General features: G+C 43.8%; 1 protein-coding gene across 1 annotated transcript; it reads left to right on the top strand.

The window, feature by feature from the left end:
* The first annotated feature begins 4,840 nt into the window (after positions 1 to 4,840).
* cnr1 (cannabinoid receptor 1) lies at positions 4,841 to 9,031 on the top strand. The gene is made up of 3 exons (XM_036549993.1): positions 4,841 to 4,864; positions 5,027 to 5,089; positions 6,553 to 9,031. Exon 3 carries the CDS (start codon positions 6,606 to 6,608, stop codon positions 8,013 to 8,015), a length of 1,410 nt encoding a protein of 469 aa, XP_036405886.1. The 5' UTR covers positions 4,841 to 4,864; positions 5,027 to 5,089; positions 6,553 to 6,605; the 3' UTR covers positions 8,016 to 9,031.
* The last annotated feature ends 1,756 nt before the right edge of the window (positions 9,032 to 10,787 follow it).

The following is a 10,787-nucleotide window of genomic DNA, read 5'->3' as shown; positions in this document are numbered from 1 at the left end:
CCGTGAGCCAATGAAGAGTTTAATAGGGTTTCCCAGCATTCAGTGCAATTTCAGTTCCTAGGAGACAAATTAAGTGGGGCAGAATTTTGTGGTAGATTGTGGTGTCTGGCAGTAATAGCAGTAGATGTGGTTGAAGTAGTTGACCTAAAACATCCAAATACTTTTTGTAACAGTGCATAGTGGTTAAGCAGGAGCAGGACTCGTAACCGAAAGGTTGCCGGTTCGATCCCCGCTGGGACACTGCTGCTGTACCCTTGGGCAAGGTACTTAAACCACAGTTGCCTCAGTAAATATCCAGCTGTATAAATGGATAACATTGTAAAGAACTGTAACCTATGCAAGTGGCTTTGGATAAAAACGTCTGCTAAATGAATAAATGTAGATGTAACAGAAGACTGTCATGAGAGAGGAATAGCAGCATTGGGTACATTCAGAAAGGGGTGATGGATTTCATCTGGAATTTGGCCTGAGTCAGTGACATTTCGATATCCAAAGGACTGTATAGGGACCCTTTACTGAAATTCCAGCTAATTTTACCACAGCTTTGTGCGTCATCTATCAGTATGTCAAAAATGAAAGAAAATTTCAGCCATTAGCCTACTAAATGAAAAAGAATGCTTTATAAATAGCTATAAAAGAACAAAACATCATGTTCTTGGCCCCTAAATTCCATCTGGAGAGTAAATGATAATTAGCTGTTTTACTCAAAATGAAACATCTCCGCTGATTAAAATTCTAATTATTAATTTGAGCAGTAAGTGCTGGCCGGTGATGAATGATCTCCAGTGATGGCATGATTTCGTTGTGTGGTGCGGAGGTGCGCTCGTCAGTTTGGCCAGACGTGACTTTGCTCTTTGCCTGCTTCGGCGTAAGGACCGTGGGACCTTGCGCGCGTATTGCAGACGAGGGGCTGATTTGATCCTCTCCGCTCAGGAAAACAAGCGGCGCGTTACGCAATAGCTGCAGATGGGCAGCGGATGGCGCGGCCGCCGAACGGTGCCAGAACCGATGAGACGCTTAATGGAGCATTATAGGAGATCGGCGCAATAGAATTGATAAAGACGGGGCTCGGGAAACGGGAAGTTCCCACGGCCGCTGCAAATCTCATTCCGCAGCACTATCACTGGATATTACAGCTATCGCTACTCCCAATAACTGCTGAAATGCTGTCCACATGCACTCATTTTCATAAGTACTTTGCGTTTTGCATACACCTCCTCTACAGTAGATACAACCATGTTCACGGCCAATCACACCGATCCCAGCCGCTTTTGAGCAGAGATAAATCGCTACTGTAGAGATTAGGTCAGATGGCAGCTTGCGTCTCTTGATCTTAGGCGGTTTTCTTTGTGACGGATCAAACCGGCTCAGATCAGGCCCCTGGGCTGCGCTGTCACCGCGATCTGGGTGAGTTCGCCACTCTCATTCCACCAGCGTGTGCATGTGTCACACTGAACTCATTCTATGAATACCTTCGTGCTGCATTGGAACAAGATGTACCACAAGTGATACCCAGATGGCAATGTACTGCAGTCGCCTCACAGTTCACATTGTGATTGCCTCAGAGCTGGCATTATTGGGTGGCCATTGAAAATGATTCAGTTCTTGACTCACTGCTTCATGTTTCATTTAGTCCCGACACCATCATGAAAGAGAGAACGAAGATTGTGTTTATTCCTCGTTTTCTATATGCTGGGAGAATTACACATCTACTGAAGATTACTCACAGTTTTCAGGTTTATTATAGTGCTTCTTTGCTTTAATCATAACTGTTACAAAATCACGGCAAGGCGCTTTCCTCTCATTCAGGTGAAAAGCACAAAAAGGTGTGCCTTTATTTTCCACCTGAGGTGTGAAACTGAAACAACAAACTAGAGATAGATTTGAAACATAATTAAACTTTGTTATTGTTATTATATTTGCAAAACTGAACAAAATTGACTAAAAAAGTAAATTGAGTGTAATAAGCTGTAATCAATCTAATTGCCTGTTATTGTTATAGGTGCACCTTTGTCACCAGTAACCAAAATGATGAACAAATCAAAAAATAACTAATAAATGATTGTGTTTTAAATGCTTTTTGAGCTGGTCATGTCACCAATGACCTGTTACCCACCCCTCAAGTGAGCTAAATCATTAATCCAGAACCGCACTGGCTGAAGAGCTGCTTGTTATTCTAAGGTATTCTTATACCCTCTTTACATAATGTTATGGTCCTACATGCCCTTTCATAATCATAATAGCCAGCAGTGTAGCATAGTGGTAAGGATCAGGGCTTGTAACCAAAAGGTTGCTTGTTCAGTTCTCCACTGGGGCACTGCTGCTGTGCCCTTGGGCCAGGTGCTTACCCCAGAACTGCTTCAGTAAATATCCAGCTGTATAAATGGATAACAATGAAAAAATTGTAACCTATGTGAGAGCATCTCCTAAATGGCAATAATGAAATGTAATGGTGCAGAGCTACATCCTGTTTGCAAGGCTGGCAGCATTAATTCTCAGCCTCAGTGTACCTCTACCCCAGCATCACTCTGGACTCATGCACTTTCCTTCCCTCGGGCAACTTTTGCATTGTATTTCCGAGGCAGTTAAACAACACATTTTGTGTTTTTAAGAGGGGCATTCATGATGTACACTTTCAGACATTTATTTCCATGATGAAATATGGAGTCGATGTCACTCCGCCACCATTTTCTTGAGAGTGCATCATTCAAGTCAGATGGTGGAGTGCATTATTAAATATATCGGTTTAGGCAGCTGTTGCATGCAAAGCTGGAAGGTGGAAGGGTGCTGCATTCGTTGTATGGCTCGTGCTGAGGTTTTCAGAGACTTGAGGAAAGCTCACCAGCAGTGCAGGTAACACAAGTTTGACCAGCGCATCGGAGAGATCCGTGTGCACCCGTCACGCGCACTACACAGGACCGCAGGAGGCTTCTCTCCTTCATCTCCATATGTCACGAGTTGAATAATCTCATGTGAGGCACAAGAGTTTTTTTGCTCACACATTGGAGGTGTCGCACATGTTAACAACAGCAGGCTTTTGAAGCAAAAACCTCCAGTTTCTCAGAACACTCGCGTGCACGCGATCACGCAGCATACGCAGGTACGCACGCATACAACACGGGTTTGCACGGTGTCATGAGGGTTGAATCCTGACAGCGATTAGGATATTCAAACCAGCCTCCGTGCACCACTTCGTGATTATCAGGCGGTTTGCAAGCAGGCTGCTCAGGGCCACGACGATGCCTGAGACGATTTATAATCAGCAATATGTGCCATTACGAATTTGATTATAACTGTGTTGTTTAAAAAAGCGGAAATTTCGTGAAATCGTTCTGATAATGGGAACCCGAGACATGTTTCCCCGAAATGAAAACAGTCAATAAAATGCATTACATCGTTCCTTGTTTTTATGCCAGAAACTGGTCTCATAAACAGTTTGCGAAATGTTTTTTTCTGTGCGAATTGTGTCGCTTTTCGATCCTCGTTTTGTCAGCTACCCGATTTAAGCATCTAATTGGACCAAGCTGTTGAGCACGTTTTAACTGCGAGCTTTGTACTCACTGAAGGCTTGGAACCGTGGAGCCAAAACTGCAAAGGAAAACAGGTGGGTTGTAGTCTTGTACAACATCAAAGGAGCCGGAGAAAGATGCACATACCTGGCTAAAATGCATGATTAATTGCATTTGAAAATACTTTGTTGTTGTTGTGTAAACTGTGTTTTTTTCCTCTGCTGCCAAGTTAGAGGACTGTTTTGCTTCTAATATGCATTGTAATCGATGAAGTGGATTACTCCACCCCATGCAGTGACCTTATCAGAACACCACTGGGCCGACAGTCGGGATTATTTCGACTCCATGGAGTTGCGCTCACCAGGCGCTTTGCATTTTCCCTCGCCGAAAAGGAACAGAGTCGCAGTTTGGGGGTGCAGCGCAACTTTTGGTGTGACCGCAGGTCACGGGGTCATGGACAGTGTGTTTAGGTTCATAATGCACGTGCAATTTATATAAAAATGCACCTAAATTTTATATAGCAACACTCATGTTTAACGTCCAAGAACTAACCACTAACCAAACGCTTTATTCCTCTGAGGACTCTGTATTTCGCTGTTTGAGAGACTTTGAAATTTCAGCAATATAGCCAGTGGTGAGGGAATGTTGTGTGAAATATACGCAATATAGCAAACGTAATATAGCATGTATTAAATGAGTGTGCCGAAAAGCCATAGCGGTGCGTAGGCCGAGTTTATTGCAGAGGTGATTTCATCAATCTCCCATCTTTCGTGGCTTTTGCCAGCATTAAACTGTAACGTAAACGTATTTATTGGTTAATAAAGACATCTATATTTTCGCCACCAACTTATTTCCCATCAAGCATGAGCACTATCTGTACAAATCTTGCCAGCGGTGGCTGTACGCCATTAACCAGATGTCTACAGAGCAATCTTGCGTTCCTAATGTTTTATGTTATGTCTTATCGCGCCTTGTAACGTTTTTATGTTTTACCCTCCCATGCATTTTCTCACTTGACATTTTACTGCGTCAAAAATAAACACAACAGAGTTCCGCAATGTTTGCGTGATAAGACTTTTAAAATACCGCTCTGCGCACTGAGCGAACAAGTGCATGGGCTGAGAAGCAGCAGGAAAGCTGTATTTTTGCCTGAAATACCGAGTATCTGGGCTCCAGGGCTTGGAGCGAGTCGGATTGTTGGGGTTTGTGAGTGCATGCTGGTGCGAGCTGTTGGTTGGATGTGGAACTCTGTCAGCGGCACTTCGTAACACGTGATGCAGCCTACTATATCGATGCTTCATAAGTATGCAGACGCACTGAGACTTCAGACATTGCCGACAGCAGCTCTTCCACATGTAGGGAAGCGCGCGTTACAAAACGCCAGTCCTTAGATAAAAATAAGCCATTCAGATGCATGGACAAATTATTTGATAGTAGATACCACAAAAGTTGAGGTTTTCTTGATTTCCTTGATTTTCTTTTTTATTGCTTTAAGTAATCTCGTTTTGTGTGCATAGGTTGGGTTTATGCAAGACTACAGTTGGCGTGCAAGGATAACTTACCCGAAAAACTATGTGAAGGTAAATAACTTCTATTGATGGTGTTCTGCAATTAAGTTCCTTTTTCTAATATAATTCAGTTTGCCTTTCCTTTTTTTTTCCTTTTCGTGCAGGTATTGTAGGTAGTATTTGCACTCCTTTCAGTCCACTTTTGATTCATGTCGGCATGTAACTGTGTTTGTTTGATGTTATTATTAAGTTAATTGTTGATTCCTAGAGCTAGTGCGAGTCAGACTTTTGTCAGATCATTTGTCAGGTCTCGGTCTGCTGAATGAAGACCAGAAGGAACTACCCGTTACTCCTATCTTTTCCAGCCTCATTTCAGTACAGAGCGCTAAGTTCAATGCCAAGTTCAGCAGCCTCCCCGATCTGTAGAGGATGGATTTGGTTGGGCAGTCGACTCACTGCTGCCGTTTGATTTTTGAATTAGCTAAAATGTAAATATTTTAGGAGCGTAAATCGACTGATTGAACGATTTAACTTGAACCGGAAACCTCCTGAAGGAACCCGAAGATGTTCGATGGTCGAAGCCCGATTTCTGCGTCTGTGAAGTTGCACTGAGCTTGTTGAAGAATTATTTTCAGCTGGGAATGAATTTTCATACATTTTTTTTTATTACACATTATTAATCACTCATATGTATAATGTAGATTTTAAAAATCTACCGCTATTGTATTATTGTAGAATTAGCATAACTGTTGCGCTCTGATGTATTGTTAGTTTGCCTTACTGAAAAATATATTCACGGAGTGTAGTGAAATAAATGTCTTCATAAACGTTTGCATGTTCGTATTTCTGCGATACAGCGTCCTCTAGTGGCAAAGATTATTAAAGGCTGGGTGGAGATCAACAGGAGAATAGACGGGAATAAGGCTTGAAACCGCGCTATCAAATTTCCACATCCAGACGCGATGGAGTCATGTGAAAATTTTAACGTTAACAGGCAAAAGCAAATGCCCACTAGTCCTTCTCACCCTGCCTAACTTTATTTTATATTTTATTTTATTATTTTATAAGCAGTTCATCGTTGGATAATTGTTAGATTGATCAAACCCAGTAATTTACGCATCGGAACAATGCATCATTTTTAATTGTCATCCGACTGACATTTGTCTGGATTACAACTGGCTAATACTGAACTCCCATGAATCCCTTTCATACATATGCCAATAAAACACTAAAAACAATGATGATTGTGTGGCTAATAATCTTAAACAGCAAATTAATCAGAACAATAATTATGTTAACCGAAGAAGCAGAATAAATCTGTCTGATACTGGTCTAGAAGCAGACTACACGTCCTTCTGTGTTTTTTTAAAGTGTTTTGGGAATACTTGATGTGCTTGTTTAAATGTAACAAGAATATCTTTTATCCCCTTGAGATATCAAGTTGCATTTACATTTTGCATAAATTCTTCATGAGTCCTCAAGCGAATTGAGTGTAAGATTTTCTCCAAAAACGTCCTTCCATTTTATTTCTGTAGGCTCCCCTGGGAATCATCTTAGACTGCACTGTCTCCCTCTGAGAGGAGCAGTCATGAAGACCACTCTGGGCGATGTCGCAGACACCACGCTGCGGACGATAACCTCGGGGCTACACTATCTCGGCTCCAACGATGCCAGTTACGACGACCCCACGATCAACGCCGACTTCGCCAAGGGCAGATACCCTCTGCAGAAGCCCCTGTCCGCCTTCCGTAGCAACGCGTACCCGGGCAAAGCGCCGGGCGAAGATGAGCTCATCCTCAAAGGCATCCCGTTCTACCCGACCAACATCACGGACCTGCTGGGAAACCGCAGCGCCTTCGGGGAGGAGGGCGGGACCATCCAGTGCGGGGAGAACTTCATGGACATGGAGTGCTTCATGATCCTGACCCCCAGCCAGCAGCTGGCGGTGGCGGTGATGGCGCTAACGCTGGGCACCTTCACGGTGCTGGAGAACCTGGTGGTGCTGTGCGTTATCCTGCACTCCCGCACGCTCCGCGGACGCCCCTCCTACCACTTCATCGGCAGCCTGGCCGTGGCCGACCTGCTGGGCAGCGTCATCTTCGTCTACAGCTTCCTGGACTTCCACGTGCTGCACCGCAAGGACAGCCCCAACGTGTTCCTCTTCAAGCTGGGCGGGGTGACGGCCTCCTTCACCGCCTCCGTGGGCAGCCTCTTCCTGACCGCTATCGACCGCTACATTTCCATCCACAGGCCGCTGGCCTACCGACGCATCGTCACCCGCACCAAGGCCGTCATCGCCTTCTGCATGATGTGGGCCATCTCCATCATCATCGCGGTGCTCCCCCTACTGGGCTGGAACTGCAAGCGCCTCAACTCGGTGTGCTCGGACATCTTCCCGCTCATCGACGAGAACTACCTGATGTTCTGGATCGGGGTGACCAGCGTGCTGCTGCTCTTCATCGTCTACGCCTACATGTACATCCTGTGGAAGGCCCACCACCACGCCATCCGCATGCTGAGCCGCACCTCCCAGAAGAGCCTGGTGGTCTACTCCGCCGACGGCACCAAGGTGCAGACCACCCGACCGGAGCAGACCCGCATGGACATCCGACTGGCCAAGACGCTGGTGCTGATCCTGGTGGTGCTGATCATCTGCTGGGGGCCCGTGCTGGCCATCATGGTCTACGACCTCTTCTGGAGGATGGACAACTTCACCAAGACGGTCTTCGCCTTCGCCAGCATGCTCTGCCTGCTCAACTCCACCGTCAACCCCATTATCTACGCCCTGCGGAGCAAGGACCTGCGCCGCGCCTTCCTCAGCACCTTCCAGGTGTGCCGAAGCTCCGCCCAGCCGCTGGACAACAGCCTGGAGTCCGACTGCCCCAACAGGGTCCACATCACCGCCAACAGGGCCGCCGAGAGCTGCGTCAAAACCACTGTGAAAATAGCCAAAGTGACCATGTCCGTCTCCACGGAGACATCGGCCGAAGCTGTCTGATTGGCTCCCTCTCACCGGACACCGGTGAACCCCCAGCGGATGAACTTTTAATCCTCAGACTCCTTTCCAAAATTCTGCACTTGAAGTTTAATGGTCCATTCAAAACATGAGTGATGAAAAAAAAAGAAAAACCTGCGCTCTACAGTCCGGTGTTCAAGGAGGAACTGTCGCTCAAGAGGGTCAAGAATTCAACTGAACCGTACAACACACAGAGAGATCATCGCTTCAATGTGTCCTTTTGCTGAAGTGTGCCAGTGTAGTGTTTCTGTGCTTTGCCGAAGTGCCAAAATGATTTCTAGACTGATAGAGGAATGAGATGGAGGGAATATGAGAACTGTTTCATGCAGCTGTAAAATCATGTTCACTCTTGCTCTTCTTCCTTATGTACCTTGTTCTCTTCAAGTCCTCTCATTGTAAATTTTGGTGGTACTATGGATGAATTCATGAAGGGAAATTATTTTTTTTACCGGTAAATCAGGTTCTTAATAAATATCTTTACTCATGGGATAAGGGGCTATTGAAATTTTTAATGATATATGTTAATATATATAATTTAGTTATCAGTATGTAAATATTCTGTAGCAGCCATGCCTTTGAAAGAAACCACATACAATTCTTCAGTTGCTTTCAGATATAGTAGCCATGGCCCACCTTTGTGTACAGATATGCTCACATTAAAACTCAGACTCATTATGAAGAACATAACTGAGGAGTGAGAATGTAATGATGTGAAACATAAATATTATCAACAGACGGAAGTGATAGTATAAAAAAAAAAAAGCACAACTATTTAGTTATGTATTTTTTATACAGCAGGTATTTTTATTGCATTTGAAGGATGTCTGCATATGACTTGGTACGTCTGTTTACTGAGGAATGAATGAATCATAGGGCAGTGATGTGTTAAGGACACCATTTTGAGTGTTTCGGTGATTAAATGCAGAAAGGAACCTTTTGGAACATCTTAAATGGTAGAGATTTTTCTGTTGTCAGTACATGACCTTACTCTCATCATTCCAGACCTCTAGACCTCTTCCTTGAGTTTCTTTAAAATTTCATTACTTAGTCACAAAGGAAGTTAAGAGAAAATGTTTATTTGAATATACAGAGAATACGCCAAGTAGGTTATTGCAAGACTGATTGGTATTCTTTTTTCAGTTTATTGTTGTAGAAAAGAACCCTAGATGTTCTTGAATGTGGCGCATTCTCGTAGATTCATGTTATAATTATTCCAAATGGATAACAAGGGAGTCAGGCCGGTGTACTGAGGTAAGCCATGCGCTCATGTAGGCTCGACTCTCCTCCAATGGTGGAGAGATTGCTTTTCCATCCGCAGTCTGTCCCTTATGGTCTTTTTCAGCAACAGAACATGACCGAATGAAAATGTTCTTGAATAAAGGAACCCTGTTCATCTCTTGAGTTATTCACGTAAAGCACACCTCATTTACCATTTTGCTTATTAAAAAATAGTAAGCAATGTTACTTTGGATGTGAGGTTTTAATAAATAGATAATAAAGACATTGTAGTTAAGAAACAGTGAAAAAATGGAACTTATTGGCCTCTGAATTCATAGTGAGGCTGAACAGGAATGAAGTCTTTACAACATGTTTTGTTGACAGACACTTACAGGAGAGGGTCGAGCTAAAATGTGTAAAAAAAAAAAAAAAACCATGCCTTGCGGCTGCAGCTGCAGGTGAAAACGTGACCCAGTGACACTCTACTGTTACATTACCATTGTCTATAGCCATATAAACGGTCTGACATGAGAGCAAGCTGGGAGAACACGGCGGGGCAGCCATGTTTTGTAAATTATAGATGGTGGGATGAGCGCCTGCTGCATCAGCCTTGGATTTCCACAGCCTCCCACTGTGAGTGCACCAACAACGTAAAAGTGTGGTTCATAAGATGTTTACCAAACGCTTGTACAGTATTAGTTGTAATGTAGTTCTCAACAGCGATTTGAGACGGCTCACTCTGTGAGACAGGTGAGCCCCAGCCAATACTACATACCTCTGTTTTAAACGTAACTGTTTTGTGTCCTGCTGAAAAGTGAATCTTGCTCGGTGTGCTGGCCACACTGTTGTAATCTTAAAGGCCCCATGCAGTACTGTTCAAAGAGACATGTACTGTATGAGATCATTTCAGTTCTAATTAACACTTGGCTGTCTGTGCTTTAAAAAAAGAAAATGTTTATTTATGTGTGGTTAATGGTTGTTATTGAAAATTGTAACTTACCATTATTGGTTGAATATAGTTTATTTTGCTATCTTGAGCAAATGTAGACTTCCCTGGGGCTGGCCTTTGGGATTGAATCAGATTGTGAGTTGATTCATTCAAAAGACCAAAAACATTTTGGCACCTTTTTTTGTAAATGCTACCTTCGCACTAGTCAACAGATGTGTGTGGAAGCCAGCTGTCATTTTTATGTAATGTATTTTCAAGAGCTTTTGCAAACCTGGACAAAAGATTAACTTTTAGCCTGATACAACAGGAAAGTCAGAAGGTTGGAACTAGCTCAATTAGCACTGTTGTTCTGTAGCCATTTAGCTTGGTGTTAAACTATATATTAAAAAGAACCTGTGTTTTGGTGCGCATCATTCCTGCTACAGATTCAGTGCAGTGCCAGAGGTCAGCTCCGGCCTGAAGTGGCTTCTGTACCAAGGTCGCTTGTGAGGAGTCCTCTGAAACAGTCATGTGTCCCAGGTCAGTGGACATTTGTGTTTGACTTACGGCAATGTAGTCTGTTACCCAGCCTTTGAATAAAGTCACTC

Source organism: Megalops cyprinoides, chromosome 17 (assembly GCF_013368585.1).
Source record: "Megalops cyprinoides isolate fMegCyp1 chromosome 17, fMegCyp1.pri, whole genome shotgun sequence".
In the NCBI taxonomy this organism is placed as follows: domain Eukaryota; kingdom Metazoa; phylum Chordata; class Actinopteri; order Elopiformes; family Megalopidae; genus Megalops; species Megalops cyprinoides.
The sequence above is the reverse complement of the archived record's forward strand: the minus strand, read 5'-3'. Positions and strand labels throughout refer to the sequence as shown.